This window comes from Papio anubis, chromosome 18 (genome assembly GCF_008728515.1).
Source record: "Papio anubis isolate 15944 chromosome 18, Panubis1.0, whole genome shotgun sequence".
Lineage (NCBI taxonomy): Eukaryota > Metazoa > Chordata > Mammalia > Primates > Cercopithecidae > Papio > Papio anubis.
This window is the reverse complement of record NC_044993.1, coordinates 5,028,120-5,045,647: the sequence shown is the minus strand read 5'-3', so window position 1 is coordinate 5,045,647 and position 17,528 is coordinate 5,028,120. Positions and strand designations below refer to the sequence as shown.

The window sequence follows — 17,528 nt, the reverse complement described above, 5'->3', positions numbered from 1 at the left end:
GAGCTGAGACCACACCACTGCACTCCAGCCTGGGCAACAAGAGTGAAATTCTGTTTAAAAAAAAAAAAAAAAAAGCAGGGGGTGCGGAGTGCTGTGTAAAGGGTAGGTAGGAAATCTCTGCTATATTTGCAACTTTTTTGTAAGTCTGAAATTATTTCAAAGTGCAAAGTCAAAAATTTTTTTCTAATAAAACACAGTGCACAGCTAGGAGGGTAAGCACAAGGGCTGCCTGCATCCATCAGAGACTTGCTCCTTGGAGGACGTTTGCCGCCAACATGAGTGCCCCCTGGGGCAGTGAGCTAGCGAGGCCTGGTAGAGAAGGGGGTGAGGCCAGAGCAGGCAAAAAGGAGCTGGGATCAGGGCCCACCCTGCCTTGAGCTTGCTGCAGGATACTGGGTGGATACCAGCAGTACAGACGCAAACACGTGATGCTGTCATGTTCCGTCATAAAAAGGCATGAAGTCTGGACACGCGCTACCACGTGGACGGAACCTGAAAGCATAATGCCGAGTGAAAGAAGCCAGACACGGGAGGACATATTTTGCAAGATTCCATTTCTATGAAATGTTCAGAACAGGCAGATTCATAGAAACAGAGTAGTTGAGTGGGGGCCAGGGGCCAGGGGAGGAGACGGGGAGGAGGAGGAGGCAGCCGGGAGGAGGGGGAGGAGGCAGGGAGGAAGGGGAGGAAGGAGCCGAGGGGAGGAGGGGAGGAGATGGGGAGGAGGGGGAGGGACTGGCTGCTAATGAGAATGATGCAATGTTTTAGAACTAGATAGGATTGAGCTGGTACAAGATTGCAAATATATGATGTTAAGCGCTATTGACTTTATGCGGTTTAAATCAGTTGCTCTACGTCACATGAATTTTACCTCAATACATTATTTTTCTAAACTGAAATGCTATCCTGGGTGGTGTGCACGGGCACAGCCTCCAGCTCCAGCGAGTTCGGCAGGAAGAACTGGGGCCCAGGAAAGCAATACATCTGAATTTCAAGATGAAATCTCCTGATTTGTAGATCTTAGCAAACTGACTAAAGGTATTTTATCAACACCACTGGAGGCAGATCTAGATCTCAGCTGCCAGCTTGCATTCTTAACCCAAGATGACCTGGGGTGGAGTGTCTGTGTGTTCAGTCCAAGCACCTGGGAGAAGGCCACCCCTCATCTCATCTCATTGGGGTTTACTTAGAGAAAGGAGGACAGATGGAAAAGTACCTCCAGGCAGAGAGAAAAGCTCTAGACAAACACCAAGATGTTCGTGGTTTTAAAAGACAAGAGCCGCAGCCTTTTAAAATCCCGCAGGCCTCTCTGCCATGGATAAAACACTTTCTGGGAAGGTTGTAAATGTTTACTCTGGTGGATTTTGTTATAAATGGACTTGGTTTTGTTTGGTTGGTTATGTTCTTGTTTGCTTTTTTTCTTTTTTAAAAAACCCACAGAAAACTGCTAGACCATCTTAACTGCGATCACCATGTTATCCCCAAAAAACCAAGTAAGGGGTAAACAAGATGGGCACGGAATCAGGCCTCTTTCGCTCTCTGCTCCGTGGGTCTGGCTTCCAGTGAGGCGAAGGCTACAGAGCCCTCTGCAGCCCATCCTGTGATAGTCCTCACCATTTGTTTTCTCTTCTTCTTTTTGTTTTTGAGATGGAGTCTCGCTCTGTTGCCCAGACTGGAGTGCAGTGGTACAATCTTGGTTCCCTGCAACCTCCATCTCCTGTGTTCAAGCAATTCTCCTGCCTCAGCCTCCCGAGTAGCTGGGACTACAGGCACCCACCACCACGCCAGGCTAATTTTTTTTGTGTGTGTGTGCTTTTAGTAGAGATGGGGTTTCACCATATTGGCCAGGTTGGTCTCGAACTCTTGACCTTGTGATCCACCCGCCTCTGCCTCCCAAAGTGTTGGGATTACAGGCATGAGCCACCACGCCCAGCCATCCTTTACTGTTTCTTGAGTACCTATGTGCCAAGCATCCTCTTGCCCTTCAGGACTCATTATTGCTGATCCTCCCAGCAGCTGCATGAGGCAGAAGTTGTTGTCGTTTTACAGACAAGGAAACTGAGATGCAGAGGCAGGAGGTGACCCACTCCGGGCCTCACGGCTGGTGAGCCTGGTGCTGGGATCCTGAATAGCTGGCAGATGACCGGATTTGGTGGTTTCTGGCTGCATTGAACTTGAAAAGCCTATTCCCCTCCACCCAGGGAATCCCCTACTCTTTCTGACCCTGGGTCCCAGAGCTGTGATTTTGAACTTGGAGCGTGTTGCTAAAACACAGATCACCGGGTGGACATCAGAGTTTCTGATTGGAGAGGTCTGGGGTGGGGCTGAGAATTTCCATTTCTAACAAGTTCCTAGTGATGCCAATGCTCCTGGTCCACGGAGGGGGATGTGCTTTGAAAACCACTGTCCTAAAAACACAAGTTCATTCACATGAAGGTGTGGGGGACAGAAAACAGCTTCAGTATGAGGCTTCTCCCAGTTAGATGTGATGCTGTGGTGGGGAAGTTACAGGCTGAGGGTGCGAAAGGAAGGGACATGTTTTGTTTTGTTTGGTTTGGTTTTGAGATAGAATCTCATTCTGTTGCCCAGGCTGGAGTGCAGTGGTGTGATAGCTCACTGCAACCTCTGCCTCCTGGGTTCAAGCAATTCTCCTGCCTCAGCCTCCCAAGTAGCTGGAATTACAGGCATGCACTACCATGCCTGGCTAATTTTTGCATTTTTAGTAGAGACAGGGTTTCCCCATGTTGGTCAGGCTAGTCTCAAACTCCTTACCTCGGGTGATAGGTCCGCCCCGGCCTCCCAAAGTGCTGGGATTACAGGCATGAGCCAGCGTGCAGAAGGGACATGTTGAGGGAGGGAAACCCTCGCAGCTCCCACTCATCACACCCAGAGCCCAGAGGAGGGGAGAGGGTGCAGGGCGAGTCCTGGCTGCTCGTCTCTGGCCTGGCTGGAGCAGGGCCGCTTGAATCACACACGTGTGTGTCTGGGCTTGCTCTCCCTGCCTATATAAAGCAAAAGCCCCAGCAGGTGCTGCTCTGTCCCCGAGGGACCCAGCCATAGTCCCACCTCTCCCTGCTTCTCTGGAGCAGGTGCTCTGATTGATCAGAGCTGGGAGCTTCCCAGCGCTGATGGCTACAGGTGGGGGCTTCCCAAGCTCTCCACGGAGCTGGGCAACAGTCAGCCTTCCAGGCCACCCAGGGAGCAAGTGTCCCCTGGTGCTGCAGATGGCTGGGCCTCACCCAACAGAGACCAAAGAAAGGCCATGCACAGACCCCTCCTGGCCTTTCACACCACCCCTCCACCCCTGCTCCAGCTGACCTCAGCGTTCCCACCTGAGAAGCCCTCACAACCCACCCAAGAGGGAAAGTCCTTTGATGTCACTTCTCTTCGGAAGCCAAATTTTGCTTTGCTCCTAGGCTTTGGGGGAAGAGCTAGCCCATCTCTTAAGAAACCTGGCTTCAAGGAGTCTCTCCCATAGTCAGCCTGCTGACCCTCTGTGTGGCGTTAACCCCCTCGGCTCCTTCTCCAAGCCTGGCAGAATAAACTGGATGAATTTTGCAGCTCAGAGCCCCAGCATTCTGGGGTCTTAACCAGTTCTGACTCCACATTGATGTGGGGAAAAGAAAGAGAAATCAGACTGTTACTGTGTCTATGTAGAAAGAAGTAGACATAAGAGACTCCATTTTGTTCTGTACTAAGAAAAATTCTTCTGCCTTGAGATGCTGTTAATCGGTAACCCTACCCCCAACCCTGTCCTTGCAGAAACATACGCTGTGTTTACTCAAGGTTTAATGGATTCCGGGCTGTGCAGGATGTGCTTTGTTAAACAAGTGCCTGAAGGCAGCATGCTTGTTAAAAGTCATCACCACTCTCTAATCTCAAGTATCCAGGGATACAAACACTGCGGAAAGCTGCAGGGACCTATGCCTAGGAAAGCTAGGTATTGTACAAGGTTTCTCCCCGTGTGATAGTCTGAAATATGGCCTCGTGGGTGGGAAGGGAAAGACCCGTTCGTCTCCCAGCCCGACACCGTAAAGGGTCTGTGCTGAGGAGGATTAGTAAAAGAGGAAGGAAGGCCTTTTTGCAGTTGAGATAGAGGAAGGTATCTGTCTCCTGCCCATCGCTGGGCAATGGAATGTCTCGGTTTAAAACCCGATTGTATGTTCTATTTACTGAGATAGGAGAAAACTGCCTTAGGGCTGGAGGTGGGACGTGCTAGTGTAATGCTGCTCTTTATGCACTGGAAATGTGTATGGAGATGTTTGCATATGCACATCAAAGCACAGCACTTTTCCTTAAACTTATTCAATGTCACAGATCTTTATTCATATATCTTCTTGCTGACCTTCTCCCTACTATGACCCTATTGTCCTGCCACTTCCCCCTCTCTGAGATAGTAAAGATAATGATCAATAAATACTGAGGGAACTCAGAGATCGGTGCCCTGGGCCCACTTTTTCTTTCTCTATACTTTGTGTCTCTTTCTTTTCTCAAGTCTCTCGTTCCACCTGATGAGAAACGCCCACAGGTGTGGTGGGGCAGGCCACCCCTTCACATTGACATTAAAGAGACTAAAACTTGGCTGGATGTGGTGGTTCATGCCTGTAATCCCAGCACTTTGGGAGGCGGATCACCTGAGGTCAGGAGTGGCCAAGATGGTGAAACCCTGTCTCTACTAAAAATACAAAAATTAGCCGGGCGTGGTGGTGGGCACCTGTAATCCCAGCTACTCAGGAGGCTGAGGTGGGAGAATTGCTTGAACCTGGACAGTAGAGGTTGCAGTGAGCCGAGACCTCACCACTGCAATGCAGCCTGGGTGACAGAGCAAGACACTCTCTCAAAAAAAAAAAAAAAAAAAAGAAAGACTAAAACTCCCACAGGAGTGTACTGCAATGAACCCAGCCCTTCCCTGCCCCAGGGCCTTTGCATGTCAGGTAACCCAGTTACAGCCCCTCACCTCCCTCCAGGGCCCTTCCGTGACCACTCAGTCTTCACAATATCCACCCAATAGTGGATATCTCCTGTTCTCAGCACTGATAGCAGAAATTAGTCTACAAATTGCATATTTATTGTATTAGTATCTTTTTTTTTTTTGAGACAGAGTCTCACTCTGTTCACCCAGGCTGGAGTGCGGTGGCACAATCTTGTCTCACTGCAACCTCCGCCTCCTGGGTTCAAGCGATTCCCCTGCCTCAGCCTCCTGAGTATCTGGATTTAAAAACATGAGTCACCATGCCCCACTAATTTTTGTGTTTTTAGTAGAGACGGGGTTTTACCATGTTGGCCAGGCTGGTCTCAAACTCCTGACCTCAAGTAATTCACCTGCCTTGGACTCCCAAAGTGTTGGGAGCACAGGTGTGAGCCACTGCACCCAATTTGTGTCTATGGAGGGCAGGTGCCTTGCTGGCACACAGTAGGTGCTCTGTAAATATCTGTGAACCTGCTGAGCAGATGAGCCAGCAGTGGGTGAACTTGTTCCCGCAGGCTGAGTAGTGCGTATTTGCTGTATCATGGTGCCCCCTGGTGGTCATCATGCAGCGCACGCTGATGGGCCAACCCCTTCTCTCCCGGCAGGGTTAAGTCCCTCACCTGGCACCCTCCTCCCATGTGGCCACCATTGGTGACGTGTGAAAATCCACAAACTGGCAGCTCTTGGCCCCCATGGAGTTCTGTGCTTCTGGATGATCAGGTGAGCTGCAGGAAAGTCCCTGTTACAGTTTCTCACATTATTAGTAATGGCACCATTATTAAACAGCTAGTATTGATAATGTTAAAACATAATATGGGCCGGGCACGGTGGCTCAAGCCTGTAATCCCGGCACTTTGGGAGGCCGAGACGGGCGGATCGCGAGGTCAGGAGATCGAGACCATCCTGGCTAACACGGTGAAACCCCGTCTCTACTAAAAAAATACAAAAAACTAGCCGGGCGAGGTGGTGGGCGCCTGTAGTCCCAGCTACTCGGGAGGCTGAGGCAGGAGAATGGCGGGAACCCGGGAGGCGGAGCTTGCAGTGAGCTGAGACCCGGCCACAGCACTCCAGCCTGGGCGACAGAGCAAGACTCCGTCTCAAAAAAAAAAAAAAAAAACATAATATGATCCTTATTTGCTACCTATGGGCCTCTGAGCAACCTCTCTCGACCTCAGTTTCCCCATCCATGAGATGGTGGTGATTGCGAGAGTTCGGGGAAACCGTGCGTGTTAAATCTTAGCACAGGACAGGCAGCTCTTCCATAAACAAGGGCTATGGTGAGTATTTGGGGAAATTTTCTCCTGAGCATGGGCTGATATACCATGAGAGGACAGCCCTGTTACTCACCCAGCTGGGCATGTCAGAAAGCTGCTTGGCCTCCATTTCCCCACCTGTGAAATGACCACCTTGGCCACACTGCCTCCCAGGGATGGGGGGAGAGCACCAAGGAACACCGGAGTTTGACAAGTGGTTCCCAGATATGAAGGATGGGGAAAGAATTTTCTGTAGGAGGAGGTCAGACTCCTAGGTACCACCCCCCAGAACCCAAAGGAGAGGGGCAGCTATTCCTGGTAGATCATGGAGTCAAGGACACCAGGCACTACTCAGAGCAGAAAAGGAGAGAGGGACGGGTCTATTTACTGCCCAGCGAAGCTTCTGGGCCCTTCTCTACCAAGCCCCAGGAAAGTCAGCAGCCAGTCTTCCAGTCAGGAGCTGGGGACCTCCTCAGAAAAGCTGGCTCCCTGCACAGCCCTGCCAGGCAGTGGGCTGGTGTCTCACGCAGAACGTGGAGGAGAGCTTCCAATAGGAAAGCCAAGAGCACGCAGAGTAGAGAATGCGGAGCGGGGAGGCTGGGAGAAAACCACCCAGGAAGCCAGGGGAAACGCCAAACAAAACCCCAGTATCCTTAGAGACAGCGAACGGCAGGGCATCCGCAGAAGACACTCGAGATGATGTTTCCTTAGAACCACAAAGGAAAATAAAAAGTTTCTGGAAATTAAAACTACCATAGCCTGAATTAAAAAAAAAAAAAAAAAAATCCAGAAGAGCTAAAAGACAAAGCTGGGCAGGGCATGCTGGCTTACACCTGTAATCCCACCACTCCAGGAAGCCGGGGTGGGCAGATCACTTGAGGCCAGGAGTTCCGCCAGCCCGGCCAACATGATGAAACCCCGTCTCTACTAAAAATACAAAAATTAGCCAGGCATGGTGGCCCACGCCTGTAATCCCAGCTACTCAGGAGGCTGAAGCAGGAGAATCGCTTGAACCTGCAAGGCCAGAGGTTGCAGTGAGAGAAGATCATGCCACTGCTCTCCAGCCTGAGGGACAGAGCGAGACCCTGTCAAAAAAAAAAAAAAAAAAAAAGCAAAGCTAAAGATTTTCCAGAAAACAGAGTGTACAATAAGAAAATTAGAGGATCAGTCTAGGTGGTTCAACATGCAATCTTAAAATTAGAAAAGAAAATGGAGTGAATGGGATTCCCAAAGACATAACACAGAATGTCTGCCAGAGCCAGAAAGCTGAGTGTCAGGTGGAAAGAATCCACTGAGCACCAGCACAGCCAGCAGGAGAACTGAGGCCAAGGCACCTTGTCATCAACCCTGAGAAACTGAGGACTAAAGAGAGGCTGTGGGCCAGGCGCGGCGGCTCACGCCTATAATCTCAGTGCTTTGGGAGGCTGAGGTGGGCAGATCACTTTAGGTCAGGAGTTCGAGACCAGCCTGGGCAACACAGCGAAACCCTGTCTCTTCCAAAAATACAAAAAAGTTATCTGGGCATTGTGACAAGCGCCTGTAGTCCCAGCGACTCAGAAGGCTGAGGAACAAGAATCGCTTGAGTCCAGAAGGTAGAAGTTGCAGTGAACTGAGATCATGCCACTGTACTCCAGTCTGGGCTGAGATCCAGCCTGGGTGACACAGCAAGAACCTATCTCAAAAAAAAAAGAAAAGCTAAGTCACATAGCACAGGGGCCGGGAGAGTGTGGGCTCTCCATGGCTGCTCTGGGAGCTAGAAGATGGTGGGGTTGTGTCTCCAACAGGCTGAGTGAAAAGTACTTAGCTACACCATCAACCAAAGGTGAGGTAGAATAAGGCATTTTTAGGTGGGCCAAAATACCGGAAACTTGAAGAATAAGGCACCCCTTCTCCAGCAACTCCCAGGGAGCGGCTGTACCATTGCAAGGATCTGGAAGGTGTAGACCCTGGGACCTGGGAGATTGAACCCACCAACCCTGGAGAAGCCAGGCCCTCTCAGCAGGGAATGGGGGAGGCAGCGCAGGTGCTGCCCATGGCAGAGGCTGGCTGGGGTGCAGGCACTCAGTGACAGCTGGAACGGGAACACACGAGGCAGCTTCACCTCTGTAAAAGCAAAAAGTTGGACAAAAAAATCATAGGCCCCTATCTGGTTTAGCAGCAAAGTATTCAGTCATCATAACTAAACTTGATGATGTACGAAACATGGGACGCACATATATTCGGTGAATGGGGACGGGAGAGCAGGCAGGAAACCCAGAGTTCTCTGGACTGCAGATGTGCTGTGCCTAGAACCTTCTTCAGAAACTTGCTGGCCCTTTTAGGAAGCCACCTGCACGGGCCCATCGGGCCTGACCGCTGAGCCACTCGCTCTCTTATAGCTCAGAGACTGGCTCAGCTTTCAGCTCCCGGAACCAGCCACAGGGAAAACCAGAGGATTTTCCCTCAGCCTCTTCAGGTTGTCTTGGCTAAAATTAGCAGCTGGATAAGCAGCAACGCAGTTTTAAAGAGGTTCCTCAGGAGATGCTGTAGGGCGCCTGTGCTTTTTTTATGGGCACCCTGCTTTTTGTGTGTGGCTCCCAGGCTACCCTTCAAGTTTTTCCCCTGCTTCCATACCCAACCCAAGTTCACATACAATAGAAGGTAGGATTTAGCCACCTTCCTATTTGGGGGATATTTTTGTTTTAATGCAAGCGTCATACTTCTATATAATGAGCCTACGTAACAATCTAATAGAAGGAATACAAATAACATTGCAGCAACATGCAGCAGAGCCACAAATACAAGCTGGAGGGCTGCTGCCCATGCAGTGGCCCAGCTCTGGTGCGCGCCTCCGCATTCAAGTCTCCTTCCCATTTCTGCGTCTCTGGAATGCCACCAGGCGCCCCAAGGCACAGCACATGCAAGGCAGGGCTGTGGCACACACTGACCATCTGGCCTCTGGAAGTTAAGTGGGCATTTTGGTTCCCTCACAGTGCAAATATTAGACAAATTTGTTGAATGAATTAAAATCAAATTGTAGGTACTTGAGATTCTGGACTATGGAGAGAGATTTTGAAACATTGTTTTTAAAGTGCACTAAAAAAAGGACTAAGTAAAACGATGGGAGTCAAACATTCAACAAGCAGCAGTACTCACTGGGCAACATTTATGAGTCGCGCTTGAGCGCCCAGGTCACTCGTCATGGGCATGAAAGCATGTAGAGGTTCTGGAAGCTGTTTGGGAGTGACCTTAACAGCCTGAGGCTGGATCCACGAACCACAGAAAGGCACCCCCTGAAACCACTGCCATCCATGAAGAACGGGCACTTTGGAAGCCATTTGAGAACTGTCAATTGATTACTTTATTTCATATAAAAGTTACATTGAAAGAAGAGGTTGAAAAGTCAAGTATACTTGATTTGCACACACTTGCCAAGTCTCACAGGATTCAACCACTTGGATAATTGTTTTATTGATATAACAGGATATACATATTAAAAGCCTCACACTGAAGCCCACACGCATGTCCAACCCAGACAACAATGTGCAAATGAGTATGCAAAACAATCCTGGAAACTCGTGTCTCCAGGATCACCCACAATCTATGCTTTGTCCCGGTGGCTGTGACGCAGTTCTTCCCCCAATGACGCACACACTTCTGCGGTGACCGAGTCCACTTCCAAACCCCCTGCAGGTTTGCTCGCTTGGCTAGGACGGTGGCTCAGGTAGGTCCCTTTGTGGTTTTGCATCAGCAGCGGTAGAAGCCCTGATTCGGATGGGGTACAGAGTAATTAAAAACAAAACAGTTCACAGATGAACAGAAGGGCAAAACCGTTCCGGGAGGGAGACGCCAGCTTCTCTTAGCGTGGAGGGCACGTTTAAAGGAAGACCCTCAGACTTGGTCACAGATTGCTTCTTGATGCGTCCGGCAAAAAATGTACAAACCAGGCAAGTTTAAGGCAAGTCCCCACGGAGGGGAGCTGTTGGCTTTCTGGCGTCATTTTAAGCTCCGCACCAAGGATCCCATTTTATCACCTGTGCCGTGGGGGGAGAAGAAAACAAACGCTAACCAAAAAATCCAACGAGGGCGCCAATCCGACCATTCCCAGCTGGAGCGCTGCCTGTGTGGTGGCACAATCGCCCCTGCCAGGGGCTGGCTGCCTCATGGTCCCCTCACCTTCCCAGAGGTACCCAAGAGCTGGGCCCTGCCTCTCCAGTTGGGATGCCTCCCCTGCCCCACACACCACTAACAGGATCCAGCTACCCAAAGTATCAAGTCACTGAGCCACGGCTCTGCTCTTACCTAGGTGCCATCTATACACTGCTAATTTGGCTGGAACAAAAAAAAAAAAATCGGTTCCAAGGCCCTCAAGCACTCAAGATTTCTTTAAAAAATGAAAGCAGGAGGGCAACAAAGGGCCGCACAGGAACGGCTGTTCTTTGGATCAAGATGTCCTCCAACAGCAATACATTCATAGTAACCATGGGCAGGACCCCGTGGTTCTCTCCCCTCTTCCCTGAAACGTCGGTTTCTAAAAAATAGCTTGTTTGCTGTACACAGCCGGTAAATGTTACACTGCCTGAACAACACTGGCAATTTTGACACACATGCACACACGCGCACACACGCACAGACACACGCACACACAGACTTGCTGAGAGTCAAAGGATGTCTCTTCCGAGGCAGCGGGGAGTGTGCCGGAAGCCACCTTCACTGTTCAGTGCACAGATCTTTTGCAACTTCAGTGCAAAGCATCGGAGCTAATCGAGACCAAAACGTCTTTCTATGTAAACGCCCTGCTGTGATCCGGGGAGTGCACTGCTGAGTGGCGGGGTCAGCAGGAGCCCCCTGAAATGACTGCTTGGAGAATCCCTGTTCACTGGATTGACTGTTTTTCATGATTGGAAACAGCAGCTCAGTACACAGGATTTGAATAACCCATGTAATAACCCAGTCTTCTCCACAGAAGTCCCAACTCTGCAGGAGGCCATGGTGGTTGGCTGCTTTGCATGGCCACACACCTTTCCGTCATTGTACAGGTGGGGACTGAGAGCCTCTTCCTCTGCCATCTGTGACTATAAATATATAAAACTCTGCTTGCTGCAAGCAATTGGTTTGTGTAGGTTCCAGTTGCCCTGTTGGTCACAGATGAGCTGTTGATACCCTTCAGACCCCAAACAAGTAAGTGGACGTCTGTGAGCCAGTTCCAGGCTGATGAGCCGGGCCTCACACTGAGAACTCCGGGCCACCTTTTCTGGGTCTCGTGGGCAGTCGCCTAAATCGGAAGCCGACAAAGGGATTCATCCAGAGGAGTGAGGGGGGGCCCCCAAAGACGGACTTCATCCCTTCCCATCGCAGCCTCCGCTCCCATGTGGGCTTCTCACTTTTCAATCGCTCGATCTCCTGGAAGCAGAAAGAAAAGCAAGTGGCAGCGGCTCCAGGAAGCTCGGCAGACCCCACCAAGCCTTGGAATCACACCGTGCTCAAGCACAGTGTGGGCTCGATGGAGGGTCGGTGAGTGAACTCTCTTTCCCAGCTTTGCCCCAGTCCAGACCCCCACAGCCTCTGTGAGCCCAGCCCCGCTGCAGCCATGCGGCCAGCCCCGACTACCACGATGGCCCTCCCAGCCAGGCACCGACGTTTTTCACTTGTTAGTTACTGTGTACAAACATTTACTGAGCGCCACTCCAGGCCTGCAGAGCCAAGCCCTAAAGGCAGTCAATTCCCTAAAATTTACTGACTGCACTGGGAGCTGGGAATCTGCCTGGCTCTGCTGACTCGCAAATCAAACTGAGACTAGAAATATGCACCGCACAGAATGAAAGAAACAGCAAACACAGGGAGCCTGTTGAAGCTCATCAAGACCATCCCATTACGCTCCCGAGTCAGTCCACAGGCACCTGTTGTTGACATTAGGAATTTCCATTCAAGCTTGGACCACATATGAAGTCCACAGAGCCGAGAACAAAGCTTACCGTCTCGTCGTTGCATATGGAGTGGATTTGGGTGCCAAACATAACTGCAGTGAAAGTGAAAAACAGAAGACCCTCAAGGCACAGGAAGATCAACAGGATTACAGTGATCGGAGGTGAAAAATCGCTGCATTCTGCGGACAAGAGGAAGTTGGTTATAACTGGTCCTGAATACCCCGAGTGGCAGCGTGTCTGGCCGGCTTCCAGGGGGAAGTTGTTCACTTGCTAAATGGGCGCATTCATTGTTCTCCAAGGAGCCACGGAGGGCCACCCCTCCGAGCAAAATTCACACCATGACTTCCTGGCCAGTGGTTTCAAAAGAGTCTGAGGTTTCTATTGACACTGTATTTGTGAATTACATGGCAACTGAAGCCAAACCAGAGGAGTTGTGTGCACCCATACCAGTGAGCAGTGCTCCCACCTGGGGTGGGACGAGCCAGTCCAGACCTCACTGCATATCTAAGGTACGATAATGAGCGCCTGTTTTCATTACATTTGATCAGGGTCGATCACTCACGTAAGCAACGCGAAGACTAGTTTGAACAATGGAGAGCTAGCTAGCTGACCAGGAGACAGACACAAGCTTTTGGGGAAACAATATACTAGCAAAATGGTGGTGTTAAAACTTAATTCTTTAAAATTCAATTCCTAAAATAATTGCAATGATTTCCTTCAAAATTGGAAACCTGGTTCTTCCTTTAAAGCCTTCCCCTTTTACCCAAAAACAGCATGCACGGCCAGGAATGACACACAGCCAGGGAACTTACCAGTCCACTGCCCTCGGACACAGGAGATAAACTGAAATCCACAAAGGATCAGAGCATGAACTGAAGACAGAGCTATGTACATCTAGAATGAGGGGGAGATTGATTAGTCATTTTTATTTTTTATATTTTTTAGAAACAGTCTCCCTCTCTTGCCCAGGCTGGAATGCAGTGGGGTAGTCTCGGCTCACTGCAACCTCCGCCTGCCAGGCTCAAACAATTCTCCTGCCTCAGCCTCTCAAGTAGCTGAGACTACAGGCACCATGCCCGGCTAACTGTTTTGCATTTTTAGTAGAGATGGGTTTCACCATGTTGGCCAGGCTGGTCTGGAACTCCTGACCTCAAGTGATCTATCCAGCCAGTTAGTAATTTAAACAATTAAATCTTTCTAGGGGCAAAGGCTGATGACACATCATGTTTATACCTCCATCTTATTTGTCAGGGAAAAAAATGAGGGAAGGATTAAATTGCAGTAGTTGACATTTTCCTACCCAAGATCGTATTAGACCAAGTGGAATAATTTTACAGAAAAATACAGCTGGGCATGGTGGCTCACGCCTATAATCCCAGCACTTTGGGAGGCCAAGGCGGGCAGCTCGCTTAAGCTCAGGAGTTTAAGACCAGTCTGGGCAACATGGCAAAACCCCGTCTATAAAAAAATAAATAGCCGCGCACAGTGGCTCACAACTGTAATCCCAGCACTTTGGGAGGCCAAGGCAGGCAGATCACCTGAGGTCGGGAGTTCAAGACCAGCCCAATCAACATGGAGAAACCCCATCTCTACTAAAAATACAAAATTAGCTGGGCATGGTGGCTCATGCCTGTAATCTCAACTGCTTGGGAGGCTGAGGCAGGAGAATCACTTGAACTTGGGAAGCGAAGGTTGCAGTGAGCCAAGATTGCGCCACTGCACTCCAGCCTAGGCAACAAGAGTAACACTCCGTCTCAAAAAAAAAAAAAAAAAAAAAAAAAAGCTCTAACATACTTTAGGAAGATTCCTGTTATTATTAATAAACGATAGTGATTGAGAACATCTGGGAGAGAATTACAGTGAACACCTAAAATAATACAAACAACATACTGTTTATTTATTGGGACTACTTCCTGCCAATGATAGCACAGTATTATAATTTGAATCCTGGAGAAAAGGTTGGAGAGAAACTAGTCTGACGTTAGTAGATTTCCCTGCTCCAGGCAAGAAGCAGTTAAAGAATTTCAAATTCGATGTAAGTCACTACAAAAATATTTTTACTTACAGTGAAGAGCACAAAAAATCTTTGATTCTTTTCTCCTACACAATTGTTCACCCACGGGCAGTGATGATCCATTTTCCGAATACATCTTTTGCAAATACTGAAAAGGAGAGTTTGATTTTTCAGTATTCCATGCTCTGAGGAAACCAGAGTAACACAACCAAATAAAATCAAAGGTGGAGGAAAATTAGAATGCATATTCTAATACAGCATGTCAAAAAAATATCATACATACTATATTCCTTTAAGATTTATCATTTTAATTAAATGTCTTCTGTTTCCTAAAGAAAATACTCAGTGGACCAACAGGCTGGGACGAAAGGTCACACTGAGCCATGCTCCACGAGTTTTCAGACTGTCCCCCAGTAGAGCTCGATCACGTACACCTATCAATAACGTTCCTAATGTTGCAAGCTTGTAAGTCTATTTCAATAAAAAACAAAATTGAATTTTTACCTTCAGAGAAAGAAACATTCTTCGTATCTTCAAATAACTCCTACCATTCAATCCATATTCACTGATGAATATGCAATATGGATTGCATATTCATCTTGAATCATCAACTATACACCCAGGCATGAAGTCATCTTGTGCTTACGGCTATATTTTACTTTTGCCCAAAACACTCTCTATGTCCAATTTTAAATAACCTAATTTGATTATCAATCACTTTTTAGTCCGAGTTTGCACCATTTAATTACATCGAGTGACATCAATGGCAGCAGGCTCGCTCCAGGAAGACTTGCTATCATAGCGTCACCTGATTTTTTGTTTTTTTTTTTTTGAGACGGAGTCTTGCTCTGTCGTGCCCAGGCTGGAGTGCAGTGGCCGGATCTCAGCTCACTGCAAGCCTCGGCCCGGGTTCACGCATTCTCCTGCCTCAGCCTCCCTAGTAGCTGGGACTACAGGTGCCCGCCACCACGCCCAGCTAATTTATTTATTTATTTATTTTTGTATTTTTAGTAGAGACGGGGTTTCACCGTGTTAGCCAGGATGGTCTCGATCTTCTGACCTTGTGATCAGCCCGCCTTGGCCTCCCGAAGTGCTAGGATTACAGGCTTGAGCCACTGCGCCCCGCCCATAACATCGCCTTCCATTCATTGACCTCGGCTCCCTGCCCATCCTCCATAGCACCTGACTTCCAAAACATTCCCATTTTATCTTAAGAAACAGATTTATTGAAGTATAATTTATATATCATAGGCCAGGCAAGGTGGCTCATGCCTGTAATCCCAGCACTTTGAGAGGCCAAGGCAGGTGGATCACCTGAGGTCAGGAATTCGAGACCAGCCTGGCCAATGTGGCGAAACACCATCTCTACTAAAAATACAAAAATCAGCCGGGCATGGTGGCAGGCGCCTGTAATCCCAGCTACTAGGGAGGCTGAGGCACCAGAATCGCTTGAGCCTGAGAGGCAGAGGTTGCAGTGAGCCGAGACTTCGCCACTGCACTCCAGCCTGGGTAAAAGAGCAAGACTCCACCCCGCCACACCACAAAAAAATTTACATACCATAAAAATCTACCTATTTGCAATGTACCATTCAATGATTTTTATTCTATCTGCAGAGTTGTGAGACCATCACCATCTAATTTTAGAACATTCCCACCATCCCAGAAAGAAACCTCAGCTCATATGCAGTCACTGCCCATTTCCAACCCCAGCCCAAGACAACCACCCACCTACTCTCCGATACCATTTCATCCTTCTTCACTTTCCGGCCAAACCATGTGGATACGAATCTTTTAAAGCTTTCACTCCAGCCAAAAAGCAGTCGGCACCCTGTATCTGGGCTTCCTCCTGTTGGAGGCCATCGATGGCTTCCAGCCTATTCAAGCAGGCCACAACCCCCCAGGAGAAGGGTACTGTCCAGGTGCAGCCACGCCCCAGCAGTTTCACAGTACAGGGATGTGTGACAACTATTTCCAGGAATGGAGAAATACACCCAGACATCCACACTTCAACACGTGAAATCAATGGCCAGCCCCTCCAGGAGCAGACAAAGGAGTCAGGAGCTGGCAAATCTGGGGGAAAAGGATAAAATGCAGCCAAGACCAGCAGGAGTGAGGCGTGAGGGCCAGGAAGGCTACTTGAGCCAGGCCGATAACTGGACTGTGGGGTTTAAAAATACAACTTGGTGTTTGAGAGCACACCCAAATAAATACCAAAAAAAAAAAAGAGCACGCCCAAAAGAACCTGGCCTCTACGCTTCACCACCATAGGATGTGTCCAGGAGCTGTGAGCACACACGTGCTGGCCTGTAGCATGTGTGCCAAAACAGAGGCGGGAACCTCTTCACCTCCTCCGGTTTTTGAGCCACAGCAAGTCCCTTGGGAAGGAGGGGATCCCTGAGTCCATACTGTTTCCCAGTTCCCAAAAAGACTCTAGGGCACCGGCACTTTACTCAGCTCCCTACCCCAGAAAGAGCGTGATACCTACAGACCGGCCCGTGCAGCACTGCCCAGATGCTCGGGGCCCACGTACCTGCAGTGGTGGGCGCGCTCGGGTTTAATACAGCCGCGCACGTACCTGCAGTGGTGGGCGCGCTCGGGTTTAATACAGCAGCACTTCGGGCACTTGTAGATCACTTCCCCGGGCTTCAACTGCAAGCTCTCCATGTATTCTTTTGTAGCATTTCCTTTGGGTACTGCCCCCTACCATATAAGAAGAATGTATTTTAGTTGGGGAGAAGGAAAGTTAAAAAAAAAAAAAAAAAATCAGGCTGGGCGCGGTGGCTCATGCCTGTAATTCCAGCACTTTGGGAGGCTGAGGCGGGCAGATCACAAGGTCAGGAGTTCGAGATCAGCCTGGCCAACCCAGCCTGGCCAACATGGTGAAACCTCATCTCTAATAAAGATGCAAAAAAATAGCCGGGAATGGTGGGGTGTGCCTGTAATCCTAGCTACTCAGGAGGCTGAGGCAGGAGAATCGCTTGAACTCAGGAGGTAGAGGTTGAAGTGAGCCGAGATCGTGCCACTGCACTCCAACCTGGGTGACAGTTGGAGACTCCATCTCCAAAAAAAAAAAAAAAAAAAAAATTCATCTTATATTTTCTATATCATCAAACAATAAACAAAAACTACTTTATTATCCCTTTGATAAACGGCTTAACCACCTGCATTTTCAGAGGCAAGGCTTGTTCCCAGACAAGGGCACTGACTGTCCCCAGGGGGGCAGGGAACCTCTGTGTACAGCACTTCCCTGTAGCCCCTGCTACAGGGGAGGTAACTGACAAGTTACCTTGTCATGGGGAGGTAACTGACAAGCACTGCCCAGAGTTTGCTTATCGGGCAGTCGGGGAACAAGGAACAAAACAATCTCAAAAAGGACTTTAACTTCG

The 17,528-nt window shown here is 49.2% G+C and overlaps 1 protein-coding gene across 3 annotated transcripts in view; it reads right to left on the bottom strand.

Annotated features, from left to right (window-relative positions):
- Positions 1–9,538: 9,538 nt before the first annotated feature.
- Positions 9,539–17,528, bottom strand: part of ZDHHC7 (zinc finger DHHC-type palmitoyltransferase 7) — a 41,140-nt gene continuing 33,150 nt past the window's right edge. For 2 of the 3 annotated variants that reach the window (XM_009196964.3, XM_009196965.4), the window contains exons 4-8: positions 16,673–16,842; positions 14,194–14,290; positions 12,941–13,022; positions 12,177–12,307; positions 9,539–11,604 (exon numbers count right to left, since the gene is read on the bottom strand). In XM_009196964.3, coding sequence (XP_009195228.1) covers positions 11,428–11,604; positions 12,177–12,307; positions 12,941–13,022; positions 14,194–14,290; positions 16,673–16,842 — 657 coding nt within the window. In that variant the 3' untranslated portion in view covers positions 9,539–11,427. The remainder of the gene's footprint in view (positions 11,605–12,176; positions 12,308–12,940; positions 13,023–14,193; positions 14,291–16,672; positions 16,843–17,528) is intronic. The other variant, XM_003917260.4, reaches the window with a different exon arrangement.